The sequence below is a fragment of the Peromyscus maniculatus genome, chromosome 8 (assembly GCF_049852395.1).
Source record: "Peromyscus maniculatus bairdii isolate BWxNUB_F1_BW_parent chromosome 8, HU_Pman_BW_mat_3.1, whole genome shotgun sequence".
Lineage (NCBI taxonomy): Eukaryota > Metazoa > Chordata > Mammalia > Rodentia > Cricetidae > Peromyscus > Peromyscus maniculatus.
The window spans coordinates 46,138,119-46,151,021 of NC_134859.1; the positions used below are offsets into that span (position 1 = coordinate 46,138,119).

General features: G+C 46.5%; 1 protein-coding gene across 3 annotated transcripts in view; it reads right to left on the bottom strand.

The window, feature by feature from the left end:
• Nucleotides 1–9,044, bottom strand: part of Prpsap2 (phosphoribosyl pyrophosphate synthetase associated protein 2) — a 34,271-nt gene extending 25,227 nt beyond the window's left edge. The window contains exons 1-4 of one of the 3 annotated variants that reach the window (XM_076542526.1): nucleotides 8,912–9,044; nucleotides 3,469–3,564; nucleotides 3,091–3,241; nucleotides 2,189–2,241 (exon numbers count right to left, since the gene is read on the bottom strand). In XM_076542526.1, coding sequence (XP_076398641.1) covers nucleotides 2,189–2,241; nucleotides 3,091–3,209 — 172 coding nt within the window. In that variant the 5' untranslated portion in view covers nucleotides 3,210–3,241; nucleotides 3,469–3,564; nucleotides 8,912–9,044. Of the gene's footprint in view, nucleotides 1–2,188; nucleotides 2,242–3,090; nucleotides 3,242–3,468; nucleotides 3,565–7,358; nucleotides 7,381–8,911 lie in introns of those variants that run through there. The other 2 variants (XM_076542527.1, XM_076542528.1) reach the window with 2 other exon arrangements.
• Between the last annotated feature and the right edge of the window lie 3,859 nt (nucleotides 9,045–12,903).

The window sequence follows — 12,903 nt, forward strand, 5'->3', positions numbered from 1 at the left end:
CCTGCCAAGAAACGATGTACTCAGTCATCCAGCCAGCATCAGCTGAGAACTGAGGCATAAACGCAGTATACTGTGGGATAAAGGAGGACCAGGGACTATCCCTGCTCTTCAAGACCCGTTGTTGGCAACAAGGAACAAACCCAGGACCGGACAGGCACAGGGGTAGGAAAAGGCAAGGTGTGGTCCGGCTCTCCATGAAGAGAAACCACATCACTTTCTGGACATGGTGGTGGTTGCCTAGAATTCCAACACCGAAAAGGCTGAAGACAGGAGGATACAAGAGTTGGAAGCTAGCCTGGGCCACAAAGTAAGACCCTGATTCATAAATACAACAAACAAAAACAAACAAAATTTAAACATGAAAAAAATCCAATCACTTGAAGCCAAGAATCATATAAAACTAACAACAACAACAACAAAAATCATAATTATAGCTAATGTCTTGAAATGTGACAAAAGTATTTTATTCATGTGCAAGAACTTACATGTAGGCAATGTGGCCAGGTGTCTAGGGATTAAGTAACATATTCAGATAGCAAAACATCAAAGCTACATGGTAGATATCAATATGGCCAGTCACAGTACTGTTTTTTCAATTATCTCATGTTTGAAAGTTTTCATTAAAAATATTGGCTTTCACTTAAAAGGGCGCTGGGCAGTGGTGGCGCATACCTTTAATCCCAGCACTCGGGAGGCAGAGCCAGGCGGATCTCTGTGAGTTCGAGGCCAGCCTGGTCTACAGAGTGAGTTCCAGGAGAGGCACCAAAACAACAGAGAAACCCTGTGTGTTTGGTCTCAAAAAACCAAAATGTTGTCAAGCTAGAGATGTAGCTCAGTGGTAGAATGCTTTGCTCAAGGCTCTGTGTTCCATCTCAGTAATTTGGGGAGGGGGGTGATGTGGTGATGCTCACTTGAAATACCAGTATTCAGGAGGCTAAGGCAAGAGGATCTCAAGTTTGAAGCTAACCTGGGCTACATGATGAGTTCAAGGCCAGCTTGGGTTACATAGTAAGGTACTGATTCAAAACCAACAAAATCATTAGAAAAAAATGTGTGTGCTTACAAAAGAACGTGGTATGATGCTACAAATGAGCGTTAGAGTCAAGAAATTTGGATCTAAATGCTAGTACTGCTACTTGTGGGACCTCATATCTATCCCTGACCCAGGTTTTCAATATCTAGGAACAGTAAGGAATAACGAAGTTAGTTTCCCTTCCCTAAACCAAGGAAAGTCCATCCCATTACTCCTAAGCCTGGGGACTGAACCCACTTGCCTTGTCCCACAGCCCCATCCTCCCACAGCTCTCCCTCATCCAGTCTCCCTGACGACAACCTCCCCGATTTCAATCATGCTCTGCCCTGTAGCCACCATCTTAGGAAAACTAGAGGAGAGGCAGCAGCAGTACTGGTGAGAGTTCTTTAAGATTTAAATACCAGACAAAATCCTGTAGTGAACACAGAGAGAACGAGCGTTTACTGAGCACCTACTATGTGTCAAAAGATGATGTCAAGTACAGAGATTATCCCATTTATTACTGGCCAAGGATAAGGAGTAAGATTCTCATGTCCATATAAGGTGTCCATTACCCCTACTAGAAAAAGTTCACTAAGAATTCCCACCATTCTAAAGAAATGCCAAAGATTAAATAATATTTCTTGCAACTATTTCCTAGCAACACTTTAAGGCATTAACCCTTGGCCTTAGGGAAATAAACAACCAGTTGAGGTCAGAGGCACAGCTCAGTAGGCAGGCATGCATAGGGTCCTGGGTTTGATAATGCGGCACAGATGAGCATGGGTGTACATGTAGTCCTGCACATGCCCACACACCTACCAACTAAAAATATAGGCACACAGTACTTAATCACGTTATCTACAGCAAAATAACCTCAACCAACAAGTAATTAACATTTCCATCTAGCTGACCAGCTAGTTACATACTTAAGCAGTAATTATTGAATGAGACCTAAGAAGCAGCATTTAAACCCTACAAGTGATTTGTACCAGGGTTACTTCTATACGGTATCAGTAAGGAATAAAAATCATACCCTCCACCTCGCCTGCCTGACTTCCTGCTGTTAGAACTGACTAGATAACTGAATCTAACTGTCTGGCAGTCAAGGATTACTTGATGACCCATTAGACCACATTCTGCAAGTAGATCCACAATACGTCCAAGGAAGCTCACCTCTGTTAGGTTCCTGGTAAACCTGCACTTTGCCCATCTCCACCCCCAGCCGCCTAGAGAAGAGAAAGGGGGAAAAGCTGAGAAGGCAACAGAATAGACCCAACATCTTTACTATTAAAGATGACTTCTAAGTTGACAAAAGTAAGTTATTCTAATTATGAAATAAAGTAAATATTATAGCCTCTCTGTTTGTTGCCTACCCCTGACCTCACCCCATGACCACCCATGGCCTTTGCAATCTGGCTCTCCTCCTTCCCAGGCCATCTTCCTAGTGCTCCATGCTCCACAGCCCACATCCCCACAGACCTTGGAACCTGTTGCTCTCTCTGCATAAGGGTTGGTGAGCTCCGCCTCAACCTTCATCTGATGCTTTGCTTGGGTCTCTCAATTCCTAGCCATCCCTAGTTTTAAAAGGTACCTGAGCACTATTCTACCCCATCTGTATGCCCTCACTGCCTTCTTCCTGGCATTTGTTACCACCTGAAATTACCTAGCTGTCTTAGCTTGCTTGTCTGGCTCCCATACTAAAATGTAAATTACATGAAAAGAAAGCTTTTGACTGGCCTGCTCATGGCTAACTCACAGCATCCAGATCAAGGTTTTATGTATAGCAGGGATTTGGTAAGTGTTTAATCAGTTTCTAAAAATTACACTAAACTATATAATCGGTAACCATTCTCATATTCTGCACGCATCCCTGTGTGCTAGACTCAATACTTTATCTACAGTGGTGCCTACCACGCCCGGGAGTTATGGGCACTCACATATAGTAGCCCCAAGTATATTCAGATGATATGCAGGTTAGCTATGCTTTTGAGCTTGATAATCAGTGGTAGTCTGATTATCAAATTTAAAATATCACAAGGGTGCATACGGATTTGACTGGTAAAACTGGAACTCACTCAGCAATTTTCCTTGAAAGCTCCATACACGAGGAATTGGAATTTGCTGAAAACAACACCAGACCTCCTTTGGTTATGTTCATCTTGGTTTCCAATTCAGGAGGCGCCACACAAAACATCAAAACCTTCTTGGTTTTCCACTTCTCAGAGCCTAGAAGAAAAAGAGTATAGATAAAGTATCACCATATATAAAATCCACCTGAGCAGTTAAACCAAAAATGACTTCAGCAGAAGGAAAATAGTTGCCACCATAGTGGTGGCTTTTATCTTAAGGGAGACACATTACAGGCAAGTAGAAGCCTTGGAGTTTAAGATTACAAATGGCACCATACAACTTCATTACTTTTCATACCCACTGGGAATAAATGATAAACTTACAAGAAAGGTGGAGCTGAAGAGCTCAGTGTTTTACTGTTTGCTGCTTCAAGTCAATTATGGACAACCTCCTGTTATTCTCTGACAACCAAACTCCTCCTGGATTAACACAGAAAAATGGCAGAGCCATTAGCAAGAACATAGACTAGCTGGTCCTTAAACAAAGAATAAATGGCCCAGATCCCTCTATAACACCTGCTCCCCACACCCCCACCCTGAGGCTGCTCTGTATCACATCGAAAATTCATCCTGTTGGTACTGGAGGTGGTTCTGTGCTTAAGAGCACTGGCTGTTCTTCAGAGGACCTAGTTCAAATCCCAGCATCCACAAAATGGCTCACAACTGCCTGGAACTCCACTTCTGGGGATCCAACACCCTCACCTGCCCTCAGCACCAGGCAAGCATATGCTACAGACATAAATAAAAATTTAAGCCGGGCGGTGGTGGCACACGCCTTTAATCCCAGCACTCGGGAGGCAGAGCCAGGCGGATCGCTGTGAGTTCGAGGCCAGTCTGGGCTACCAAGTGAGCTCCAGGAAAGGCGCAAAGCTACGCAGAGAAACCCTGTCTCGGAAAAAAAACAAAACAAACAAACAAACAAAAATTTAATAATAATAAGTAAAAGACCCACTGGGCATGGCAGGACACACCTTTAATGTTAGCACTTTGGAGGCAGAGGCAGGAGAATCTCTGTGAATTCAAGAACAGCCTGGTCTACAGAGTAAGTTCTAGGACAGCAGGGTTGACATAGAAAATCTGCCTCAAAATAAATAAATAAATAAATAGATAAATAAATAAATAAGTGATCTGCCTTGTCATGTTCCTTCTCAACTACAACAAGGCTGACTAGATAATAATGCTGTAGGAAACGTAAGTGGCCCCCAAGTGACAGAGAGCAGGACAAGAGCAGGGCCTAGCCTAAAGGTCACCATCCTCTGGGTTAAGAGTCCTCCTCTCATAGTGAGTGCCAGACCGGGTAGAAGCTATGTGGAGCCAAGCCCACACATCCTTCTTTCCTTTCCCTGTCTTCCCTGGTTTACTCAGCTTAGCTAGCTCTTTGGGGGTTGTGCTGGTACAGCTGCGTTTTGTTTTGTTTTAATTTTTATTACCCACATTAAAACATTATGTAAAAACCTAGAAATACATCTTCCTAGTAAAAACCTGAGACATCACCACTAAGGTTCTTTCAGGACTCCTCCCCGGCAACGAGGGTTATTTCAGCACAACACATACATGCCTCAGGCACTTTCCACACATTCAGACACGTGCACTCTATGTGCACTCTGTATAAATACGGAAAAACACATTCAATGTTTCTAGTTCAAAAGAGTACCCCTGCCGGGCGGTGGTGACACACACCTTTAATCCCAGCACTTGGGAGGCAGAATCAGGCGAATCTCGGTGAGTTTGAGTCCAGCCTGGTCTACAAAGTGAGATCCAGGACAGACACCAAAGCTACATAGAGAAATTCTGTGGGGGTGGGGAGGGGGCATGGTATCCTTGTGAATATCTCTAATTTGCCTGTTTGCCAAACAACTTGAATCAAGGACAACCTATTCTGTTCTCCTGAACTGCCACGTGGACTTCCACAGTATGGCTCTGCTGCTGTCAGTCCGCCATCATCTGGGACAGGCTTCACACACACACACACACACACACACACACACACACACACACGCGCGCGCGCGCGCAGTGGGACCACCTGGTCCGGGGCAGTTCAGTGCAGTCATCAGCAGGCTAGGAGAGCACATCTGTAGCAGAGCACCCTTTAAGAGACATTCCAAATGAGAAAGCCTAAGGTTCCAACACAGGCTATAGGGCAAATTCCCTTAAACTTACAAGTCACAAACAGAAATGTCTGTACAGCCAACCAACTAATGTTGGTAAAGAGTCCACTGGTGAACTGTGGAAAGCGGCTGTGGACCACTGTTCCACGGATACTACCCAGTCAAGCCCAGTCCTCCCAAAGCCTGCTTTCATAGAACAAGCCAAATTCATTTGCTTACCAACTGTTCCTAGATATGCTGAGCACAGCCACAAAGCCTGAATTCTCTTGTCCCTTCTGTAAAAAGTATTTCAATCCTGGCTTTCAGAGAATGCAGCTCAGCTTCAAAACATGGGGTGGTGGAAAAGAAACACTAAGACTGGCAGGGCAGGCTGAGTGATGGCCGAGGGTCAGCAGGCTCCCAAAGGCATGCACGCGGCAGCTCACAAGTCTTGGTTATCTACTAAATTCAGTAATATGCATGGGATGGCCACCTTTCTACACTCCCTCAACTTCAAATAAGAAGCCCTAAATAACAACACAGAGATCCTGAGAGGACCTAGAAGAACTCTCTCTGCTAGCTCTACAAGATTCCAGTCCCTGGGCCTGGGGCCCACACCTCTGAGGCCTATCACCCCGAATTCTTCCTCTCCTTTAGCCTCTGGTTCTTTCCTCGAAGATTTAAAGGAAACATCCTACTCTTTGTTCACACAACAGCCAGTCTCTCTCAGCCATGTGTCCCTCTAGGACATCTCCAAGTCTGGTCTCCAAAGCACAACAGCTTCTAAAGTCAAACTCTGACCTAAGGGCTGGGGTGTCACTTAATGGTATAAGCGCAATGGTAGAAGGCTGGCCTCCCATGAGGCAGGCCCTGGGTTCCATGTCAAATCCTAATGTATGCCCACCCTTCAACAGCAAGGGCCGGCAGAGTAAAGAGCATCAGAAGATGCTGGCCTGGAACTCACTATGAAGCCTTACCTCAGACTCACAAATACTCACCTTCGGTGGCCCCCAAATGCTGGGATTAAAGGTGTGCATGCACCACCAAGACCAGCCTCCAATTGTGATATGCTTTTAACAGGCTCAGGATCACTAGCAGAGGGCTGGCAGGTGCCCATTAGCACAAAGTTTCAATGTGAAATAGAGTACAGAGAATGTTCCCCCTACCCCCTCCCATGTGCTATAATTACTTTGGTGTTTAACCTAAACTTTCTCTAGAATGTGCAAAAATTATTTATGTATGGGTAAAATTCCAGAAAAATCCCAGCACCTTTTATGAACCAAATCACAGTCATCTCTCTGAATGAGATAATCTGTCAGGTCTCCTGAACGAGAGACTTCTCCACACTGAAGGAGATCACTTGTTTTAGATGGATTTACTATTTCAAAACCACCATCAGATTTCAACACTCATACTAGAGATGAGAAGCCTCACAGTGTGTGTGTGTCTCCTTTGAGGCATCCACGGTGTAACCAACACCTTCTAAAGAGGGCTGGTAGCCGGGCGGTGCTGGTGCACACCTTTAATCCCAGCACTCCGGAGGCAGAGCCAGGTGGATCTCTGTGAGTTCGAGGACAGCCTGGTCTACAGAGTGAGATCCAGGTCAGGCACCAAAACTACACGGAGAAACTCTGTCTCTAAAAAACAAAACAAAACAAAAAAACACCAAAAAAAAAAAAAAAAAAAAAAAAAAAAAGAGGGCTTGTAATACAAGAGGCCTGAGCCAGATCTTAGACTCACTGCACCTGTATCCCTCCCAGACAACAAAGACAGCCTCTCCACCAAAACGAAAGGTTCAGGCAGCAGAGGCTCAACCAGTGTATGCTGAAAAAAGCCCCACTTCAGGTACACTAACTAGCAAACAGAACTGAAAGTCATGTGTTGACAAAAAGCATACAGGAGTTACTTTTATTAGTGATGTCCCTCGCTCCAAGAAAATCTGCTTCCGAGGTAGAGCGTTTGTTTGCCCATGCGCAGGGCCTGGGTTCCAACTCCAGCATGGAAAAAAAGCTGACACTGGTAAGATGGATTGGTGGTGTACCTCTGTGAAAAGTGGGTGCTTTGTGCTGCAGGCCTGGGTTCAATCACCAACACCCAAAACAAAAAGTACAAAATGAAAATAAATACCGAGAAAGAAACTGCAGGGCTGCAGAGCGAACACTGCAGCTCTCTTCCATCTTCTGTGGTGCATCCATCATCTGAGTGCTTTCATATGGCTGATGCTATATTTTCTGAGTTTTCATTTTTGTGTGTGTGACAACTTGGGGAAGCAGGAAACAGACATAAGATTATTTTAAACCTGGGGAAGTAATAGTTCTAATCTTCTTTAATGTGTATGGGTGTTTCCTCTGCCTGTTTGCACGAATGTGAGCCTGGTACCCTTGGAGGCCAGAAGAAGGTATCAGATTCTGGGGGACTGGCATTAGAGGTGGTTGTGGGCTGCCATGTGGGTGGGGTGCTGGGTCTCAAACCCAAGTCCTGAACCACTGAGCCAGCTCTCCAGCCCCCACACCTGGGGAAGTAGTTTTACGGGTTGTCATTACTTTCCAGACTTTTAAACAAAATCATACTAGATAAAAGCTTCTGCAACTGTCGGCCTCTTCCTCAGGGCAGTGGGCCCTAAAGGACCGGGCTTAGCAGCAGTCTGACTTGTAATACAGTTCCCTGCATACAATAATAGGTTGCACGACTCTCCATTACACACATACACACACACACACACACACACACACACAAAGACTTGGAAACGTGATGAAACTCCACAATCAAGAGAACCAGACAAATAATTTTGAAATGTCTATTGCAAACATATCTTACCCAGAAAAAGATACATTTTAAGTGCCAAAGAAAGAACACAGAACTATTTTTGGGTGTTGTCAATTTTTGGGATTTATCCCAAGTAAAGAGCTTTATAGTCAATAATGGAACTGCAAGATTTTTTTTTTTTTTTTTTTTTAAGAATTTTTAGCCCTGTCTGGCCTGGAACTCGCTATGCAGACCAGGCTGGCCAGCCTCGAACTCGAGATTTTTCCACCTGCCCCACAAACCGCCAGATTATTTAAGAGAATAAACACTGGCTCTATGTTAAATCTCAGGGTAGCTAATAGCTATAGTGTTCCTATCTATGCAAATACTGGGTGATAATGGTACAAATCAGAGCAGTTAGAAGGATAAGGACCAGAAGGGTGCCCTATAGTGGGGCTCAAGAGCATGCATTATTTTTATTTGTGCATTTAAATTCTTAAGCACTGGGACAGGGTTGACTCAAAGGCAGGCCTCTCGCACAGCTTGCAGCACCTTGCGTTCGGCCCCAGCACCGCATGGAAAAAAAAAAAGGAAAGAAACCGTAAGACACTAGAACTCACACTTCCTCAGGCCTCAAAGCCCGGCTCAGTGTTTTCGTATCCCTCACAAAAGCCAAACACCCAAACTGCGCCAATATCAAAATAAGAAAAATGAGTCCTTATCAACAATGAACGCGCATTTTCGGGGACGGTATCTTATACCGCTCCTCCTACGTCTGAGTGGATACCATCTATTCCTTCCCCAGCCACTAAGGTCGGTCGAGCCCAACACGGCGCTCCGGGCTCGCCCAGGAGCAACGAGGACCACGGCTGCCGCCCGGCACCGCACGGGCTCGCCGGGCCGCAGTCCGCCCGCCGCGGCTCCCGCCCGCCTACCTGGTCCCGACCCCAGTCCGGCCCGCCGCAGCCTCGGCTGCCGGAGGAGGAGAAGAGCACGGCGCTCCGCACGGCGTCTTACAGCAAAATGGCGACGCAAGCGCGAGAACGGCGTTCGAGACTGCGAGGCCGGGGGCGGGGCCTGAGGGCAACTGGCTGGAGTGGGCGTGGTCACGGGGGCGTGGCCTGGAGGGAGAGGGGAGAGGGCAGGAGGTGTGGGTAGAAGGCACTGCATTGGAGGCTGTGGGCGTGGCCCGTTGGAGTGGGAGGGGAAATGTGATATGGGCGTGGTCAGGTTTGAGGGGCGGGGCCAAGAGCAGGCACTCAGACCGAGAGTTTGGTGGAGACTGTGGGAGTGGCCGGCCCAGGGGGGTAAGGTGTGTTTGGGGGGCGCTGGGGGTGGAGGAGTGGAGAATTGAGAGTGGGCGTGGTCAGAAGTATGGCGATATGGCTGAGCAGAGAGAAGTGGCGGAAGGTGAGCCTAGCCTAACCCCTGTGGAAGTAAGTTGGCAGCAAGTTGCAAAGATTCTAAGTGTGGACCTCGTGAGGGTGAAGGTTGAAATTTACAGATTCTGACTGGGTTCGTCTTCACTGGTCTGCAGGTTTGAACCAAATCGCCTCTTTGGCTCCCTTTCCTCTTCTGAAAAAAAGAGATGACAACGCTACCCGCATCTCATGGGGTTGTTAGGAGTGAGGAAGAAATCCTCAAACCTCTCAGCATGGTTCTGGGCATACAGTCGATGCTCAGCTATCATCATTGGTATCCGCTTTGTTGTGCCTTTCTTCCTTTATTATAGAAGAATTGGCTCGGTGGTTAAGTATGTACTCTGCTTTTCCAGAGAACCTGAGTTTGGTTTCCAAAACCACCATCAGGCAGCTCTCAACTGCCTGTAATTCTGGCTCCAAGAGGATCTCTGGCCTCCTCACAGACATACACACATACATATAATTAAAAATAATAAAAAATAATTCTTTTTTTCCAAAAAAGAATTTGTTTTTGAGACAGGTTCTCACTATGTAGCCCTGGCTGGCCTGGAACTCAGAGACTCACCTGTCTCTGCCTCCCTAGTGCTAGGATTAAAAGTGTGGCCACCACCCTCAGCAAATTGATTGCTGTTGATATAATATCATTGCTGAATTCTTTTGTTTGTTTGTTTTCGAGACAGGGTTTCTCTGTGTAGCTTTGGAGCCTGTTCTGGCTCTGTAGACCAGGCTGATCCCAGTGCTGGGATTAAAGGTGTGAGCTACCACCGCCCGGCTTTTTGTGGTTTTGTTTGTTTGTTTGTTTTTTGTTTTTGCTTTGCTGAATTCTTTATGCCTGAAATATGGTGATCCCTTATCATTTATAACATAAAAAACATGTTGCACACACGAGATACCAGAGATCCACCTGGCTCTGCCTCCCGAGTTCTGGGATTAAAGGTGAGCACCACCACCGCTAGGTTTATCTCCATTTTAATAGCTGTGGGAACTAAGCTTCCAATGAAAAGCCATGGACAGATACTACACTGCCTTGCTCCACATTGATACTTAGTGACTCCTATGCCACCATACCACCACAGATGGATAGAATGTAATTCTCAGAAGGCTAAGGGTGGTTAGAATTCGTTGGAGGGCACATGGGTAGCTAGAATTCATTGGAAATGTGAATAAAAACTCCTGAAAAGAAGCTGTGCCTGACTAAGATTTCAGTCCTGTGAAGAGACTGGATGTTCCGGGTCCAGAAGCTAGTTACCACATCTCGGGCTAGTTCTAGCCCTTCGAAATAGCCATTTCTTGCCTACCTCTGTGTCTGAACTAATATCTTGTGACTTGATAGAAAGAGATCTTTTGGGATCTATTGGTTTATCTGATGGCATTCTTAGCTTTTGGATTGGTAGAAGGAGTGGTCTGCTGAGTTCAGAAGAGCCTCCGTCACCCTCTGTAGCTGCCCCTCTGATGATGCACCCGCCCTCTGATGATGCACCCGCCCCTCTGATGATGCACCCACCCCTCTGATGATGCACCCACCCCTCTGATGATGCACCCGCCCTCTGATGATGCACCCGCCCCTCTGATGCACCCGCCCCTCTGATGATGCATCCGCCCCTCTGATGCACCCACCAATGGATTTTAAACTTGACTTAATGACTTTCTTGGTTCTGTAAAACTATAAAAATTTCATGAAACCACTCCCACATTAAAAGGTGGAATTTAGGGAAACCTAAATCTATGTTCCTGGGCCATTATCACTCAAAATGGCTCCAGAATAAACTGTCTCCTTAAGAAGAAAGCTATGGTGTCTGTGTTGACCCAGGGCAGGGGAGTAGAGTAGCTAGAATGCATTGGCGCTAGATTGCATAAGCAGCTAGAGGCATCAGATCTTCAGACTAGCACGTTATTTTACAGGCAAAGAGCACACGCATTTCAGTCTCTGAATTCTAGTTAGGTGAAGGTGATACTTCACAGGTGAGGTTGTTTTAATGTTCTTCCTTTGCTGGACGATTTTCATGAGACACATCTCTTGCAAGTGAAGGGACTGGAGTTGCCATAGGACACACCACCAAGACCAAGTTCTCAGCACAAAGGAGACCTGTTTGCCCCAGAGGGGCAGAGGGCAGGGAATAAGGGACAAAGACAGAAGACAGAGGACAAAGAAGACGGGAAAAGGAACAAGGGAGGGGGGAGGGATGTTTGCCCCAGAGACACAAAGGATAGAGAGGAGGCAGACGTGGCCCACAGCAAATGGCGGTTTATAAAGGGAAAGGGGGAGCCTTGTGTTAGGATGAGTGGGTTTCTTTTGATTGGGCGTGTTAATTTTAGGGCAGTCAAAAGTGGGGGTTTGGTTGGTAGATTTTTGATGGCTGGACCTTGGTGGTCAGCCTCAGGAGGAGGAAGTGGCCAAATAAGGGACTAGACCTTGGTGGCCCGCTTTAGGAACGTCATGTAACTGTTTTTAGCAAGCGGGAGAGAGGGGTAAAGGCAAAAGCTGCCGGGCTGTGTTTGCCATGCTCGGGCCTGCTGGAGTCCTTCAGCAAGGCCTGTGAGATCACATTTGCAGGACCGCACTGATGCCTCTTCTACAGCACATTTTAAAGTTTTACTGAAATGTATTACTTAATTAAACATTAAATAATTTTACATTGTCTTTTAACTTTTGAGATGATGGTATACTTACATCATTTCCCCCTTTCCTTTCCTCCCTCCCAACCCTCCTATGTACTCCGCCTTGCTGTCATTCAGTTTCACAGCCTCTTTTGTTCGTAACTGTCCTTAGGTGTGCGTATTCCTAAAAACGTGAATCCAGCCGGGCCGTGGTGGCGCACGCCTTTAGTCCCAGCACTCGGGAGGCAGAGCCAGGAGGATCTCTGTGAGTTCGAGGCCAGCCTGGGCTACCAAGTGAGTTCCAGGAAAGGGGCAAAGCTATACAGAAATCCTGTCTCGAAAAACCAAAAAAAAAAAAAAAAAAAAAAAAAACCCAAAAAATAAAAACCCATGAATACAACCTCTACAGGACTTTTGGTTGATTGGTGATTGACTAATTGAAACAGTCTCTCATGTATCCTAGACAAGTCTCTCTTTATAGCCAAGGATGACCTTCAACCTGTGATCTTTCAAAGGCCGGATTTTCTGTCTTCCTCTCAAGACACACCCTTGTGGTGTGGCAGACTTGACTCCATCATACACTTGTTGGTGTGTGGATGGAACTGGCCAATCGGTGGTTTGCCCCTTTGCATGGGCGGCTAAGCCAATCGCAGCCCAGGAGCACTGCTCTGGCCCAGCAGCGACAGGCTCCTCCCTTTCAACTCGCATTCTGGAGCCACCACTGATTTTCCACCCCCCACCCCCGCCCCGGAGGAAAACCCTCAGAGGAAAACAGAGAAAAGAGGGAGGGCGGGGTATACAGACCGTGCTCAGCAGAGCCTACTCAGAACTCTGAGGTCAGCCCGCCCTGGACTGCTCCGAAGCTAGCGTGGGTTGGTTTTCATCCCTGTGGGCAGACTGCCTGGTCT